At 38.1% G+C, this 18,333-nt stretch overlaps 1 protein-coding gene across 1 annotated transcript in view; it reads right to left on the bottom strand.

Moving 5' to 3' along the window:
- The window catches only part of TLN2 (talin 2), a 219,549-nt gene that overhangs the window by 115,351 nt on the left and 85,865 nt on the right, over window positions 1-18,333 (bottom strand). Inside the window, exons 3-8 of the mRNA XM_062583331.1 lie at window positions 8,513-8,683; window positions 5,502-5,599; window positions 4,625-4,754; window positions 3,040-3,192; window positions 2,035-2,177; window positions 459-586 (exon numbers count right to left, since the gene is read on the bottom strand). Coding sequence (XP_062439315.1) covers window positions 459-586; window positions 2,035-2,177; window positions 3,040-3,192; window positions 4,625-4,754; window positions 5,502-5,599; window positions 8,513-8,648 — 788 coding nt within the window. The 5' untranslated portion in view covers window positions 8,649-8,683. The remainder of the gene's footprint in view (window positions 1-458; window positions 587-2,034; window positions 2,178-3,039; window positions 3,193-4,624; window positions 4,755-5,501; window positions 5,600-8,512; window positions 8,684-18,333) is intronic.

Here is an 18,333-nt window from a genome sequence, read left to right as displayed (position 1 = left end):
TCACTACACTCTCAAGTCTAAACCAAGATGACCAACATGCGGCTACTAAGCTGCACCTAGCTTTTGAGTAGTTCAGGGCAATTCCGATGGAAGAACTCGCATGACAGAATGTGGCTGCACTGAAGAAGTGGAGGCTACTGTACAACCTCAGCCTTGCGCTGTGGCAGAGGAGAGAGAGGGCTGGCATGGCCATCACTGTTGTAAAGGACTCCAGCTGCACACCTAACTAGCATCACTGGAGCAGACAGTCCCATCTGCTGCCTATAAACCACTGCGAAAGGTTCCCTCAGCAGCTGGAATTGCTGATTTATGCAAACAAAGCTCCTGCCACAGAGAAACTGCTGCAGAAAACACAGATCTAGCTACCTCAGCTTTAAGTACTGAACTGTGTCTAGGCTGAGTTACACTGGGTTACACTGAACTGATGCCCAAATTTAGAACTTAACAGAAGTGTTTACTCTAAGAATCCAGGTTTGTGTTTGTGTTCTACATGAGGTCCAAACTGGATCTGTGCTTGAAAGCCTCCAAACTCACAGGCCTTCTCAAAGGAGACAGGATGGGAGCCGTTTAGAATGTCATCGCGAGCCTGTAAGAGGTAAGCAAAGGCATGTCAGTGACAATTGTTGCATTCAAAATTTCTTGAAAGCTTGAACATATGCCAATAATCAAGCAACACAACTTCCTGTCTGAATATCTTGGTTACTCCACTGTGGATATGCTAATGCCCAAAAACAAGTGGCCAGATTCTTTTCTGGTCAGTTCTACACACATAATGAAACCCTGATAGTGGTAACTTTCATCACCTAAGGACCCAATATACATTTCCTTTATTATGTGTATATGTAATACACAACATGTATAACCATACATATACATATACTTACATACACACAACACTAGTAGGTACTTAACTACATAACTGTTAGGTAGAACAGAAATACTATTATAGAAATAGCAAAAAGAGAAGGCAAGAAACATTCTTCCTTTTTAAATTTACTACTCATAGAAAATGACAGATTTCATAGTTCTAGAAACAGAAGTCTCATCTATCCATACAGCAAACAGTGGAATGGCAATATGAATACATACGGCCATAATAGTAACCCGAAGAAAATACATAAGGGCAAGAAAATGACTCAGTGTGATCCAATCCTCTAAAATACCTGAAAATTTAGTGAAGTCATAAAAACAAGGCCATCTTTATCATTCACCTTGGAGTTTTAAAAAATAATTTAGAGTAATTCTATCTGAAGCAGCTGGAAATATAACAACTGAAGATCCTATTGGCTCTTTCAATTAACAGCACCCCTCCTCCCTTTATTTTTTAACCCTTAACACAAAGTTCAAAAGCCTACTGTTTTCAGATTGCACTGGAGCCCACTGCATGGAGCCTACTATTGAAGAGAGTCTTCTGCTGAAATACTACCAACTTGGCTAGAGTATGGCATCTTCAGTAGCTTGGTGAACCTGTCTAGGTGGGCTCTTACTGTGTCCCATGATATGGTCTATTTTGAACAGGATGCCTGTCTGCCTTATGCTATCTGGGTTGAATACTGGAAAGCAGGTGAGGAAGAGGCTCTCTCACTGATCGTGCAGAAAGAGAAAAGAGATCAACAGCAGAAAGCTGCCTGCAAGACTAAATTGATATTCAATGTTACAGAGAAAGTATCACCTACAGAAAACAATCATGAAAACTACCATCCCAGATTCCTGAAACTCTTACCCAAAGACAAGATGCCTTCATGATTTTTAAGGAAGTCAGGACAAGGACACAACAGTCAGTGGATTTTTATCTAAGTCTGCATTATTGTGTTTAAAGTATTCAAATACAAAGATTTCTAAAGCCTCTGTATTTCCAGATGTTCTTGGAGGAATAGATAACAAAATCATAGCACAGTCAGAACTGCAAGTCTAGAAGACAAAGTATTTCAGCAATGGAGGAGTCAGCTAGTCAAGCATTGTTTTTTTTCTAACAAACCTACACAAGTTTCCTCAGATAAGGCAGAACAGATACCACTGGTCCACATACTATACCTGAACATAAAGCAAGTTCAGCTGAACAGGATCTCTTGAATCTACATTTTGGTCTGAATAAAAGAATTTTCTCCTCAACAGTAGTGTTTCATTTTCATCAACTCCTTGCTCTCTAAACGTTCGGCTATGATCTAGCCAGTTTACTGTAACAGAACCACAGACACATGCATTGTTAAATATGTAGTGTTGCCAGTGCTAATATCTGTTGGGAAGATCATTGGCATTTCCACTGCTGCTTTCACTTATGTTTCTTGTCCACAGTGTTGAGCATTGCTACAAATCAGAATTTAAGAAGGAAAAGCAACGCTGACAAACAAGAATTTACTACAGCATAATACACCATGAATGTTGAAGGAACAGTTATAGTAACATTTAATTCAAATTTTGAAAGTTGCGTTGTAAAACAACCTAAAAGTTCAGAAACATTTTCCTCCTAAAACTGCCAATTGTTCTGTTCATGGTTTGATATTTGAATACATTTTAAAACCTCCTTCTCCTAGTAACAGTTAACCTTAGTGCCCTAACATAAAATGCAAATCATAGATCTGATGACTTTATATATAAAACAAATCAAATACTGTCTTAGTTCTTTGGCAAACTCTATTTACCTCTAAAATGTATACTTTCAAAGACAAAACTACCTTTTGATGACTTTCAGAATTAGGTGGAAATAAGAAGGCATCAACTGTTTAATGAAAGCGAAAACAGGATCAGTATGGAAATGAGCTTCCCTTCCCATTTATAAACCCCTCCCCCACCAAAAAAGAAACACAAAAAAACATTTCAAAAGATATGCCAACTTTCACAGCTATAAGTAACAAATGATCCACTTAAATACACTTTAAAAAAGTGTAGAAAATGAAATTACAAATAAATGGGTGTAAAATACAGGAAGGAATCAACCGAGAGATACTAAAGAACCAAAAAATGTACTCCCATGTGTTTTCTTACATAATTCTTTGGAAAAATGTTTGTCCAAGAATTATCCTGGAATATACTACTTACAATCATCATCTGTATGAAGCTTTGCCTTCAATTTTTCCATTTTTCTTTCATCACGCAACAATGTCCTATCTTTTTTAAGAGTTCCTGTGTTGTCTTCTTTCTTCTCTTCAATGCTTTCCTGGATTAAAGAATATTCTTCATAATTTGTTATTCCTGCAAGTATAAATAAATCCAAAGTTTATAACATTGAAAGTTCAATGCATTTTAGGATGGATGAAATATTCTTTTCTATAGCACTAATGCTTAATTACAAGTATTGAATAAAGATATTCCAGATGACAAACGCTATGGGGAAGAGGATTGCAAAAACAATCTACAACTTCTGCATTCATGATCTATTGTCCAGTGTTTGACATAATCCTTCCAAAAATACCATTACTTCATTGTATTTTACATCATTTGTCACTTTCAGAAAGATACTCACTTCTTGCTATCTTCCAAGAGAAGTTGCATGATTAAGACCACAATGCATTTTAAATTAGCAATAAATTCCAGGATGCAAACATGCCAAGCTACAATTGCTTCTTAGGAACAATTGCTTCCTAGGAAGGTAATTTCAGTTTGCTCAGTACGTGTAGAAGAAATGTGGCAGAGCACACCGAAGAATGAAAACATGGAAAGTATCTCCTTCTTTAGCACTTTAAAACTGTCAACCCTTCCTATGAATTTTACACGAAACCGTCTTGAAAGTCAGTTCAAAGCCTTTAGCCTGTGTGCAAGTTGCTCTCATTACTTTGTTCTGCTTGCTCGTTCTACTGTTTTGTTAAGCGTGATCATGTTATACAGGAAAGCAAATGAAATGCTTGCCTACATGCCCACATTCATGAAAATTAGTCAAATTAATTTTTGAAGTAAATTAGTAACAGCACATTAGAACCCTGCATAGGAACACTCACACAGACTTAAAATAGACCAATTTCAATTTAGCTTAATTCACTTCCCAAATAATTAATCTAAATTAAATTAAGGCCACTTGAATTCTAAATGAGAATAAAGCAAGAGTTTAAGCTAATTTAAACTAATCCATGCTGAATGCATGTTTATCATTAAATTTGTATTAGTTTTCCAAAATGTCTCTAGATAAATAGAAAAATGGACCTTAACCAATGCGACACATTTTAGACAAGCTGCTCTGGATGGCTTCCATATTTAGTTTCACAAAAAATACAGTGCTGTGGTCAAATCTATAAATCATAACTACATGAAATATTACATTTAGGTATATTTTCAAGTTTAATCGGTTCTCTCTTTTCTAACTGCAATTAAGTTTAGTGCTAATTCTCTACCACACAGCAGGAAAGTATACGTAAAATTAGCAAATACAGAAAAAGTTAGCACTTTGTGGTCAGATAACTTTCTGTCTTCATCTGCTGTACATCTAAGCGGTTTAGGATGTAGCTAAACTTTCTACTGACTTTCATAAGAAAAGCTGGACAATGTCTTTTTTAAAAAGTTCTTGGTATGTGTTAATTGTTAAATTGAATTAAAAAAATGTATGTTTTTTTTTTAATCCAATACACATTCAGGATGTAAATATGGCAGAAAAGCCCCGAATTCTTATATATGTAGGGTCTCCAAGTCTCACCTATCCTGCTGCAAATGGTAACCAGCAATTCACCAACTGTTTTAGAATCATCCACCATGACTGTTTTCACCGAACCATCCAACATCCGTATTTTCTGAGGTCTCTGTTTCTTTTTGTACTCCAATATATCCTAGGGAGTAAACAATACTGTTTTTAAATGTTTTGAAAGCCACCACAAAAGAATCCACCAGTGCAGAGGCCGGAAGCACAGTTTCTCTTCAGTTTTGTTCACTCTCCATCTCCTCCCCACAATGGAAAAGGTTGTTCTGTTTCGTTTTTTTTTTTGGTTTTTATAGTATAGGCCAATTTATTAAAGTAAAAAAACTCAAAAGTGACTACCTGTAGTTCCTTCAGACTCCTGAGGAATGGCAATGTAATTTTTCACACTGTTGTCTTGGCCAACAAGACTGAAAGAGGGCAGGGTAAGTCACAGCATTTATGCTGCAGAAAATGATTTAGCATCTGAAGAGGATACCTAGACTGCAATGATAGCTTTGATCTGAGATTCTTAAATGCACAGTGTTAAGACTCAGCTGTGGCATGTTCCAGCCACATTCAAATCCACTCTATGCCTCAACAACCACCTGCGACAGGGAAAGAATAATACCCATCCAAGAAGAAAAAGCTGAACCGCTTCTTGGTACTACTCAGAAGCACAGCTTTGGCTATAAATGACACACAGGGAATACAACGTAATCTCATGACTTTGTTCTTATTAGGTTATTTTATGTAGAATCGATGCTGCCAAATCTGATATGTACAGGGCAACAAATGCTTCTGCACTCCTCCTCCAACTCCAGCTAAGTATTCTTTTTTTCTATTTGGGAAACAAGTTTTCTAAAAATCAGTTGACGAAAGAAACAAACTTGCACCCTACCCCATTTCTCAGCATGTAATAATCCAGTGTTCTTCCAGCCTCCAACCATATACCTTTTCGAGGATCTTCATCTGACAAGAACAATCCATAGTCAGAGGCTGCGGAACAAAAGAGAAAATGGAATTTCATGGAAGAAAAAGAAGAAAATAGAAAGAAATCCCATCTAATAAAACCAGCATGGTCTCTACACTTCAAGGTTAAGCCTTCATTACATTTTCCTTCCATTCTTAAACTTAGGTAGAAATACTTTCTCTGTGTTTCATGAAATACTTAGATTAGCAGCAGAAAACAGGGTAGATCAGGTTTACAGAAAATTTAAACATAGATTTCACTAAGCAAGAACATACCATAAATACTGTAATCTATATTATTTAATTAATTCTTCTCAGTAAGACCTTTTATTATGTGCACAGATTCTGCTTTGTAACTGACTAACCAAAAATACAAAGTGAATTTAATGGTAACCTTTTTGAACGCAGTTAAAACATACTACTCCATGCAGTAGTTCTACTTTAAAATACAACACTTGGGAGGTGGGGAGGGAAGGCTTAAGCCTTTTTTCTTTCTTTCTTTCTTTTTTTTTAAAAAATATTTCACAGATTTGCATTTATGCAAAACTTATGAGTCTTCTTTGGCAGATGCATCAAGTTTAGGTATTTTCTAAAAATACAGAAAAAAAAAAACCCTTAAAAATTCAGTGTCCATAAAAATCATCTCAGAAAACATCTGCACCTGTTGCAGGCTAAACACATGCGAATTTTCTTCCATAATAAGTAGTAAAGGGTAAAACTCTCATTGCCATAGAAGAGCAAACTCAGGTTTTAAAGACTATACTCCAGGTATAAAGATCATAGGTGTCAAATTAAGGCCTACCAAAGCATTCTTCATGACAAGCACTTGTGTGAAGAATTTATACATGACAGATTCTCATACAAACTTACTACCATGAAGAGTAAAAGCCAAGCCTGCTGAGACTGCAGCTCTATCAAAGTTTAAGCTAATGCCTTTTTTCAACACAAGCTGGCCAGCCGTGTGCAAATAGCATTACAACTGCTCAGTGCATGGACATTACCTTGCCCACTTTCAGGCACATGTCCAGACTCCCTGCAATCAGTGTCAAGTAAAAAGAGTTGCTACAATTTTTGTGCCACTTTCATTTTTAAAAGTCATGTATAGCAACAATTTATATCTAAAAAGGTTTTACATTAAATGCATGTTAGAACTCATGAATGTGTGTTTTTGTGTGTGTGTACTGTGTATTTATAAAAACATATAAAAGATTTTATGTCAGGTGAAAAAAAGGTGTAAATGGCTTAAAAATAGAGAATTCTGAAGGAAGAATCCTTCCAGAAACAACTGAATATAAAGCACAACAAAAATTTTCCTGTAGATCTTAATTTTAAAAAATTCCAGCGGAAATTCAAGTCACCCAAACATAGATGCATAAATTGAGTAAAGAAAACGAATGAAATCATTTTATACTTTGAGCTTGTAAATAGTTTGTGAACTTTACACACAAAGCACCTTACACAGAGTACAGAATTACCACAGAAGCATAGGCTGCTTTAATTCTCACTTCTGGGGAATGCACTCTAGTAATGAAAGACTAGAGCTAGCTGTGCAGGTCGCACATTAACTGCATGGCCATCTTTATGCCAGTGTGCAAGCTTGCCTGAGAAGTGAATCTGTAAGCTTAATAGCCATGCTACAGGACAACTGCATTTTCTGTGATGCAGGACCTAGCTTGATCCACCTATACTGTGCCAGTATGAATTTTCTGAACTAAAAGGCAAACAAACATATGTTAACAACCATAAAGTAGAAGGGAAAAGGATACATCTTTTTTTTCTATTCAGCCAATTTCAGGGAGTTTTGTTCAAAAGACACAATTGTATTGCAATCATACAAAGAAACAAAAAATACTATCATGTGAGCTACACAAAGTTCCTTAAGCTTTCCTATGAGGTTCATGACATTGAGGGATATTTAGTACTCAGCTTCCCTGAATTCAACAGCTCTTCAAAATAACTGGTAAAGATGTATAACTTTCACCTAAAAACTTGAAGCTCTGTAACCAGACTTCCTCTAGACTCTTACAAAGGAGAATCACTATGAAATAGTATCCTGCATGTCTAACATTTTTCCATCAGTTCAGACAAGGTTTTTAGAAACAGCTCTAAAGTTGGTGGACTTTGCATAAAAAGCAATAAAGTCTCTGCTCTAAGGATTACATTCTAATGGCATTATACACAGTACAGCACCAAAGGATTCAGAAGAATCTGAATTCATTCACTATTTCAACCAAGATCGGACCAAAGCTTTTGTCTGAGTGAGTAAATATTTTACAGGACCTTTTCATTTAATTCACTCAATAGGCACAAAGATAGTTTAATATAATTGCATTTTGAATATGGTACAATCAGCATGGCAATTTTTAATTTATATTGCCCAATTAAAACATTTTCTTTTGTGTGTTTTAGAGACGTCCAGCCATTCTTTTGTAATCTGATCATCCCTTCCTTTACTGTGGTACAGAGTAAGCCTGTCCAGATCTTCCTGGAAAACACTGCCACAAACACTGCTGCAAAAAACATGGCACCAGAAAAAAAAAAATTCTTCAGACAAAAACTCTGCTTGCCATTGAAATGAAGGAGAGTTAAACAAATATGTATGTGTGTGTTTGCTGGGGGTGAGGTGGAAATTGCCTTTCAGGCAAACAGTTTATGCAAAAAGGCAGCATTTCACAAAAGTTCTTTTTCTAGAAAAACTCTGCCTTACCAAAGAAAAAGAAAAATGTACTTAACTATCTTCAGTCTCTTACAAATACATTTGCACTGTACATGTCACTCTAGAGGATTTTGATTTATATTAAAAATATTAAAAAGTAAAATTGTCCCAAACTGTCTAATAAATAGACAAACAAAACAACAGTGCTAAAGAACTCAGGTCTCTCTGTCTTCTTATTTTAAATTCAGGCAGTAATTAACCTGAAGGCAAATTCAGGAACTCACCTTGCCCCGTCTGAGCTTCTGGCACTCGTTCACGAATAACTCTGCAGGCATCATACACTGCAGTGGATGGTTCAAATTGCATCGTCTTCACTACATTGCACTGGCGGACACAGATCTTCAAGGAAAGGGCCACCATGCTGTCAAATCACTTACAAGCTCCTACTAAAGTATCTGAAAAGGCAGAAATAGCATTCTCTCTCTGAATTTTGCATTTAATGATTTAATACACATCTTTTAAGAGTGTAAAGAGTTCAGGTGAAATGTTTACAAATGCAGTTCTGCACGAAGTCACACTATCATCAAGCTAGAAACTATTCAAACCAGTTATTTTTCTTGGCATATTGGAAGTCCATTGCTGGAAAAAGGCACATATGCATTCTTGAAAATTAACATTTTCCCTGAAGTACAGGAAAATGCTACATGAGGAAAACAATACACTTACTGGGTATACAGCCAAGAGCGAGTCATTCACTGCTGACAGAAAAGCAACCACAATTTCCATTAATTTTTCACTCTTCAATATCAAACATCTAATAACAAATTCAAATTGCAAGTCAAACTTTCAGTAAATACGCAAGACTGAATTCAGAAATGTTAATATGTCTTCCTCCTTTCCAATGCCAGATGCATTAAAAGAAAAGGGCAGGGAGGAGAAAGCGATAGATTGCTTTCCAAGGAAAGAGACAGCATATTTTTCACACTGGGAAGTTAACTGGTCTCTCAGCAATGAAAATGGCTTTTTTCCCACCACACCTTCTGTTAGAAAATTTAGGAAAATTTAGATTAGCTGGTAGCTACAAACAACTTAGAATAATTACTTTAACAGAAGTAGAATTTTCTTAATACAAAACTCTTTAGAAAAGAGTGTACAATATGCAATACTATGTGGGGGTTTTTCCAAGTCTCCACATATATCCCTAGATTTTTTTACCCTGTTGTGCAGCTGTCCAAAGGTTTAACTTCAAGCTATTGTTCATTTCTGTTCTAGCTCAGAAACTTCACCAAATTTGACAGCTCTCGTCTGCAGAGCAGGAAGCTCCAGATGCTTTTTGTTTTGCTTCACTTTGTGGATGGTCTGGGTTTCATCTCCTGAGTCTTCCCTTGCCGCTGTGACACTCCAAACCACTCCTCCAACTCTGTACTGTACATCCCTGGACTTTCTTTCCACTCTGATCTCCAACAACTCTCCACAACTTCTGATAAAATCTTCTCTACAGAAATTCATTATACATATTTTAGATGGGAAAACTTAGAAGATGCCAAGGATTCTCATTAATGATGACAATTTGAGTAGAATATAATTCTACTAATTGTAAGCACAAATTCAAATACAAATTGCACATCTTTTTACAGCGCAGGTACTCAGTATCATTTGGCAAAATCACTGTAAAGAATAGTAAGAAATCATCATTTACATTCAATAAATGGTAAACAACAACAAAAACCAAAAAACCTACCACACAGCAAAGCACAGAGTTCAGTGATCAAACACTTCTCCAAGGCAGAAATGACAGAAATCATTTTCCCTACCAATGAAGTTTAGAAGTAGCTCTGGCTCCAAGATGTCACTCTCCGCCAAGCGGAGAGTTTCAAGACAGCCTATTTAGCCGCCTCCCAGCAATCAAATCATCCTACCTAATATTTTGCCACACTTCCAAGACCTCTCTCTATCAGTATGAAACCCTAGAGATGTTCACAGTGACAGATTACAAACACACTATTTGACTAAAGCAAGACAAAGATTGTATCTGGAAAACAGGGGAAATGAGAATATATACAAGAAATATCAATGCACATAACTCACGGCTTTCCAAATCTTTCAACACCTATTAAAAATGTGTATTTTGAATGAATCATTGTAGCTGGAGGTCAAGTAAATACATCAAGAACTTTCTCTACTACCACATACCATTTTTTAAAATAAGATGTTCATATTACAGCTGCACAAAATAAATGCAATGGAAGAATAAAGCTCATTGCAGTATTTCCAGAGATTCACCATAACCAGTTTCAGTTTGGTACTTCATCATCTACACATAAGCAAAATCTGTATCATTATGAAAGCAAAACATCTCAAAAAACCACATAGTGTTAGGAAGAAGAGTGTGTTCACATGTATACACATATGTGCACTGTTAAAAATCCAAAACATTTGGTGCACTAAAGAGCAGAGAAAAGCCAGATCAGCTTTGAAAGCAGAGTGGCCAGTTGGCTCAGAGAGCAGCCCTGGCCACCTCGGGGAGCTGGCTGCCAGTCAGAGGTGCGGGAAGGCAAGCCACCAGCCCTCCCCTGACACCTTCGCCAAGGTGCTGGGGCAGGGCCAACACACTGCAACCCTCTGGTCTCTCCCTCTTTGCTATTGCCTTCTCTTAAGAAGTGATATAAAGTGACACCAGGAAACAGGTAAGTTCAAGAGAAAGGTTCCGTTTCCTGCTGTTCACTTGTTATCACACCTGAAGGTGAGACTGGCAGGCCACTCACAGCATACTGCAGGGTTGATTTGATTACGCTGCCCATTAAGAAGGTAAAAAGAATACTGACCTTCTCCTGGAAGCCCAGGTGTTCCCAAAACAAGCAGCTGTCTAACTTTCAGCATGAATAACTTTGGACAAAAGGAAACAGCCATTCACGACACAAAGTGAGCACATTCAACAGCTGTCAAAAAAAAAAAAAAAAAAAAAAAAAAGAACCCCCAAAACACCACCAAAAAACAAACCAACGCACCCCCTTGAATAGAGCATGGAAAGAAACGTCTCCCCCTCTAAACTTTAGCGTACGAAGGGGCAACGCAAACGACAGTCTTTACACTGACGTAGTTAAATGCCCATACTACAGTCGCACAGGCATATGGCAGCACTTTCCAACAGATCTAACTAGCCTTTTTCTTCTAAGTTAAAAATAGGACCCATTTGAGACATTATTCTGTCTAATGAAGCGACCAACTTTTCTTGGTAAGGAATACCAGACAAATGACTGAATGGTCATAAATTAGCACATATCATGAAAATTTCACACCATACAAATCCTTCATTAGCAGCGATGCCAAGAGTATGGTCTCATGTAGGTTACAGTCATGCAATATTATTCATTTCTTAAGAGATGAATCTTTTAATATCACTTTATTAAAAAAAATACTAAGTGAAACACCACAGTTATGACATGGAAACAAATATACTTGAATGCAAATAGAAAACTTGCATAATTTTAATTACTCTTTTCATTTGGAACACTCAAAATGGATTTTTTTAAACAGGGCACACTCCAAATTCAGCCCAGTAATCTCCCTTGAGAAACTGAGGAAAAGGTACAGAGAGAGAGCGAAGATGAAGACTGACCAAACTTTAATAGAAAAAGTAAAGACTTATCGACTAAAATAATATTGTGATAACATCCTTGTGATTTTGCAGTCTGAAGTGCATCTTTTATCAGGTTAACATAAACGGAACAAAAAACAGATTTGTGACACACATGGTCTAACCATGTAAGATCAAAACAGAACAAGTCAGAACTTGAAAGCAGTTTAGTCAGCAGTCTTATGCCACATACTATTAAAGACATACCAAACATCCCAAAATTTAGACTAAAAATGTTCCTTCAGAACAATAAATTCTGCAGTTTCAGCACTTGTTAAGATATTTTCTTTGTGATCATGCACCAGAGGAACCATAAAAACCTGTGCAGGAAGGAACCTCAGGAGCCCAGCTGAACCCCTTGCCCTGTGAAATTATGTATCCCTGGACTATCCCTGGCAGATACTTGTCTAACTCATATGTACAAAGCTCCAAGGAAATGGAGTCCGCAATATCCACAAGAAAATTGTTCCATTTCTTTTTACTGTTCCTGTACTTTGATTTTTTCTCCTTCAAATTTCCAACTCAGGTGTTCCATGCTGCAAATGAGTCTTATTTCTTTTCTCCCCTCCTTGTCAATGGACATGGAGGATTGATTCCCCGTATCCTTTAACACAAAATTTCACAGGTTGGGATTGTGTTACTGTGTCCTCCCATTGGCCCATTTCTTTTTAGGATCAATAACAATTCCTTTAAAAAGGATCTGAATCTTTTAGTGTTCTGGTCTCCTTCAAACTCAGCACTCTTGTTTTCAAAGATGCCAAAGCATATTTTATTCCAAAAACAGCAGAAAAGAGCCTATGTGAAACCAGCTTCCTGCAACACTCTGTTCTTAAGCTCCAGAGAAAAGTTTTCACCTGTCCCCTCCAGATAACTCTCAGTCTCCAAGTCTCCCCACCTGCCACTCACTATTAACTGGGATAAGCAGGCTCCACCTCCTGGGTAACAGTCAAAATAGGATAGCAGTTTTCTCTTGAAAGACTTAAGAGCTTGGTTAAGAAAAAGGGCTGAGACCACAGGGGAAAAACAGGGAGTCTTCCACTTTCTCTTTGTCTTGTACACTTTGATTTGATTTTGATTTCTTTCTGAAGGTATTGGACACTTCTTTTTTCCCCTCTCCACTATCACTCAGCTTCTGAAACAGCTGAACAAATATGAAAGGGTCCCTGGAAATTAAAAGAACACTGGAAGGATTGTTTTGCCTGGTTTTAAGTCTAAGAGTAAAAAGTAGGTGATTTCTAAATGAGTATGATTGATGTGTGCTTGCAAGGCTGGAAACTGAAGCAATAAATTATGGATCAGACAGGTCTGGGAGAACTACCAGCAGCTCCATGATTTTTTTTGTTTGTTTTTAATCCTACAACCATCAGTGAGGACACCAGTGCTTAGAGGGTTGTTCAGCACAGGTATGTATCTGGAGTGGGTACATCAAGGCCTCCAGCCAGAGTGCTAGTACCCCCACTATGGAAAACCCCAAACCAGGGCTCTAGCCTGTGCTAGAAGCCAGATGAGCAGGCCTCTGTGTGCCCACAGGGCACCGTGGATACACCATGGCGGCAAGCAAAAAATTTCAAACATAAAACAAACAACTCCGCTGAAAATTAAGACATGAGGATAAAACAATATTAAGATTCTTTCTAGTAAAGTAACTTTAGGCTGTGGGCTGGCATGCCGCTCTGGCTGCAGTTCAGCAAGTTGTAACCACTACAGCAGCCAGCTGCTCTCCAGCTCCACAGGCCAAGAGCCCCTCTTCTAGCTGCCAACATCTGTTTGCACAATCGCTTTCCACACCAATTTAGACACATTTTTGCGTTGGCCACTGCACTTCAGAGAATCTTTCTTTTTTTTCCTCCTAGTTTTGGCAGTAGTGGGTGATGGAGTGATTACAATTAAGCTGGAAGAGCCAAAACAATGGTAAAGCCCAGCAAAGGAACAGGAGATCAAGTGACAGGTGGTAAGGGATAGTCACTGCCCCAGCTGGATCACCTGTGGACACAACACCCTGCTTCTGATCTATGTAACTGCACAGCTTAAAGCTTGCAGCAGGCATCTGCACTTCCATTTGCAGTCTTGCTTCAACATTCAGCTGAAATTACTGAATCCTTCCCGAAAGCCTCCTGCATAGGCATGTCTTCCTAACAACTGTTAGAGCGAGGATGCTGCTGCTGTTAAATTACAGAAGAATGCTTCTTCGTTAAAAAAAGTTTTCTGAAACTCCCTAGGAAAAAATATTTACAAAACTGAATAGCTACTCATCTCTTCAAAAGCAGGTATTTTCAGTGAAACAGTTTGAACTAGTATTTTTCAGCTGAATATATAAATATTTACAGATCTCAGCATTCCATTTCCCCTGAAATGAAAGTAGTTTTTAAAATGCTCATCAAAGTAGTAAATCAATAGAAAAGTAATAAGCCAGGAAACAAAGGTAACTATGGAAGGCAAGTTACATGATAACAAATCAAACAAATAAGAGCTGACATATATTCATTAACTCTCCTTCAAAAAAAATACTAAAGCAACAGGAAGTGAGCCAATGTCCAACTATACCTATCCTTTAGTTGCACTGAGAATTCAGTTAAAATTGCTTTTCTTCCTGGTATCAGTCCAGAAGACCTACCTAAAACTACCCAGTAACCAACAGAATCCCCAGTCCCGATTAACATACCCACTCTCATCCTAATACCTTTCTTCATTCACGTAAATATCACCTAATGATAACTTCCACACACTCTGGGCTACCGCAGTAAGAAATGAATAGCCTTTGAATGGATTTGCTCTCCAGTTTTTCTGCTTCTGTATAACTCGCCTGTTTCCTGCTGAGGTGACAGTCAGTAGGAACTGTAACTTTTAGATGAGCATCCAAGAGGGATTAACGGTCCTTTGCTCTCTTCAGCAAACAGCAGGAGACACAGCGTTCTGCACCACACATAACACAGCTACATTAGTTAAGTATTCAAACTGAGGAAACACCATCCCACTACAGTTCTGCTACAACTAGATGCTGTACAAAATCACTAAATAAGAACAAAGACAGAAAATAGCATTTAGAATTTTAATGAAGTTGGCACAAATTAACCTCATACAGTTCAGTAATGCCAGTGACAACACAATTAAGGAGTGCCTAATGTCGGTATGTAAAAATGCTCCAAGCTTTTTCACCCAGAGAAAATATTTCTAGAGCAAAGAAAACCCACATATCCAGATTTGCCTTGGCAAATCCAGTTTACTCCAGTTATTCCAGAAGTCAAGGTCAGCCTGCTCTACTTCAGCACTTCAGAGTGGCTTGTCTGGACTTTGCCCAGATTGTTTGCTTTGCAATGAGAGGTCCCAATGGGCCACACCATAGTTTTCCGTTCTGGTGGGAAACTCCTCAGTCTTTCTCACTGAGAGAAGGCTCTCTAGTAAAACAAACAGCACCACTGGGGATCTGAAAATCCTCAGCAGTTGGTGAGCTTGCCTGCTGCCCCAACAAATGTCTAAGACTGAAGACAAACCAGGCTGTTCTCTAAATAAATCCTTAAAAAAGCCGTCCGTAATAATAGGCAAAATTGAAATGTCTGCTGCTTGCAAGTTCTCTGATCTCAGAAGCATTGAGATGGATGACACCTGTACTGATCAAGTTCAGGCTCTCCCTAGTTGGAAAACCTCTATGTTTTTTGGCAGACTCACTAAGTGAATGCAGAGTCAGTGAGGAATCAAAGTCTACGCTAACTTGCAAGTTTACAGGTCACATAGACACTGTGGGTGAGAGTTTTAGGTAATACACAGAAAGTGTATCTGCTAGCTACAGACTGATTCACATTGTCCTGCTCAGATTAACTGGCATGATAAAATGACAAACACAACAGCCCAACTCTGCTGGACTGGGTTGGGGACACTGATGTAACAACTACTCCATCAGCTGCTGTACAGAGAGATGCAGTTAAGCAAGGGGAAGTATGGATATCCCAAGGAGCATCTTACAGGGACTCTCAAGAGACACCTAGCCCAGAGCAAAAGGCTGTGGCTCTGACTACTGAGACCAGGAGAATTCGCACAACAATTCAACCAGGAACAAATATTATCAAGCTAAAAGCATACAATAAGACATCAAAAGAATACTTTATTAGATGTACAAAAAGGAATTTAGAGGGGAGACCATTTACCAAAACACTGACCTTCCCAGTAATCTGCACACCCACCAGGCATTATTTGTACCCTTCCTGTGCCAACATTTGGGGTATCAATCCCTTGCGGGGCAGTGACATTGTCCATGTCTTTCGAACTGCAAGGCTAAACAAGAAAAATTCAATAGTTTTATCATCTCTGCTTAATGCTATGAGAATACGAACACTGCTTTGCCTTTTATTTCACCCCCTTGCAAATAAAGTGTTTTAATGGACGAATTTGGATAGTACACCATCCAAAATAACTGAAATAATTGCACTTCTACGGTAGGCAAACATGGAACAGCTAACACTGACACTGTCAAATATGGACTGCATCCACCCTGTTAAAGCAGAGTTGCAACTGCCACTCTTACGGTAAAATGTGAAGCTCTGCTATGATTTAGCAGAGGTTTGCCTCCCTGGTGATATTTCTTAACTGGTTTATTTAGGCTTGAGCAAACAGCAATCTAGGTCATGAGACTTCACAGTCTAGAAGTCTGCATATGTAGATATGCTGGTATGGTCAAACTAAGTATTTTTATACTGGATTAAATTTATAACGAGATCCAGTGGGTCAAAAGTTTTGTATTTTCAGTACTCCCACCATTTCAACTCTGGCACAGGGCACAAGCAAAAACAGGACGCATGATGTTTTCTGCTGTTTGTGACAATTGAAATGTTGCAAACAGAAGTAGACATTCAAAAATTTCCTTACTGATCCACCGGACGGCAAGAATTCCTTAAAAAAAGATATACAAGAATATATGCCCTGTTGTACTATTAACTACATTTTGTACTGCCAAAATTATGAATTCAAATGGAAGTGTCATCCTCCAGAGCCAAGGATGACAGGACCACAGTGCAGGCATTTGAGCAGATGCTTGTTCAGACATAATAAATATCTTTATTATCAAGTTAACAATGACAATTGAACTAGTTTGTTGTATTGCTGAGAGTAGTAACATTTATCATCTTACATGATTACCCTGTCAAACGTCACACCGTTTCCTTCCAAGGAAACCTGTCTTCTCTTTAGTACTCTAAAACTGCCCACTTGTAGCTCATCCGAAGCAAGATGCACTCAATCAAATGTGCCTAACAGATGCTATTAGCATTTAGAACAGTAGGCTTCTCCACCAGATCATTGTACAGAATTTGATCGGTCACTTCTGGTTTCTACACCTGAAATACATGTTTGCAAGGACTGCATCATGTGCATCCCTGATTCACAACACACTAAAGCTGCCATCACTAGTTGGCTGCTTTGCCATTCCACTGAGAAGAGGTGCTTCTGCAAGAACTTCTATCACTGATGCCCCCAAAATTATACTTATGAACACTGCACTAGGAGTTATGCTGAGAGTAAGCTTAGGAGGGAGCAGTAGTATGCACTCTTCCAGCAGCCAGAAAACACAGCCTCAATTTTCCTCAAGTTAGCTTGAGGATGAATCCAAAAGCAATAAACCAATGCACCAAAAGCTGATGTTATAAATGGCAGTGAGTACAGAGCTACTGATCTAGGGCCCAGGTCCAGAACTACTTTTTCTGGAAACCTCGGGCACAGCATGCTGCCTAGAGAAGCTAGACGTCCAAGCTCAAAGAAAAAACCTTAAGCCTTTCTTCCATCAGCTGTAACATAACAAACAAGATTGTACAGCACAGAACATTGTCTATTCTACATTTGTAAGAATTCATAGACAGTTTATATCCAAGAATCTGTAATGCCTATATATACTACAAGGTCTGATAAGTAAGTTCTCATTTAAAATCTTCAAGAACCTCAGGGAAAAAAAACCCACAGTGTTTATCTGCAGTAAACAACAGTCTTAGATCACTTGAAAAACAGTAAAAATAACGTGTCAGGATAAACTAGGTCAAGTTTAGAAAATCTACTGTTAAAGTTTCAGCAGTTAATTAAGCTCTTGTCTGTTCACACATAATCATACAGAAACAGTATCCATTTTACTAAGTACCCTGAAGGAAGTATCCTCAAGCAGAGTTACGTAAGAGACCAAACTAAGTCTTATTCAGAGTTGTACAGAGAACATTCAGCTTGTTAGTAATACAGTTTCAACTACAGTTTGCTTTTTAAATCAAAAGGCATATTTGCAAAGTAGTTCACATGACTGTGTCTTCAAAAAGGAATATGAATTAAGGGAGTACTGGAGGAACATCGTTGTTCCCAGAGTCGAAATAGCGTTTGGGTAACCAAAGCGAACAGCTTGAGTGGAGCCTGATCTAAAGTTGAAGTCATCAGGCATATGAGAAAGAGTCCCTCATATGGCAGACAATGACTAAACTCTTTGGAGAAGTCTCTCCTTCC

The sequence above is a fragment of the Rhea pennata genome, chromosome 10 (genome assembly GCF_028389875.1).
Source record: "Rhea pennata isolate bPtePen1 chromosome 10, bPtePen1.pri, whole genome shotgun sequence".
NCBI classification, from domain to species: Eukaryota; Metazoa; Chordata; class Aves; order Rheiformes; family Rheidae; genus Rhea; species Rhea pennata.
The sequence above is the reverse complement of the archived record's forward strand: the minus strand, read 5'-3'. Positions and strand labels throughout refer to the sequence as shown.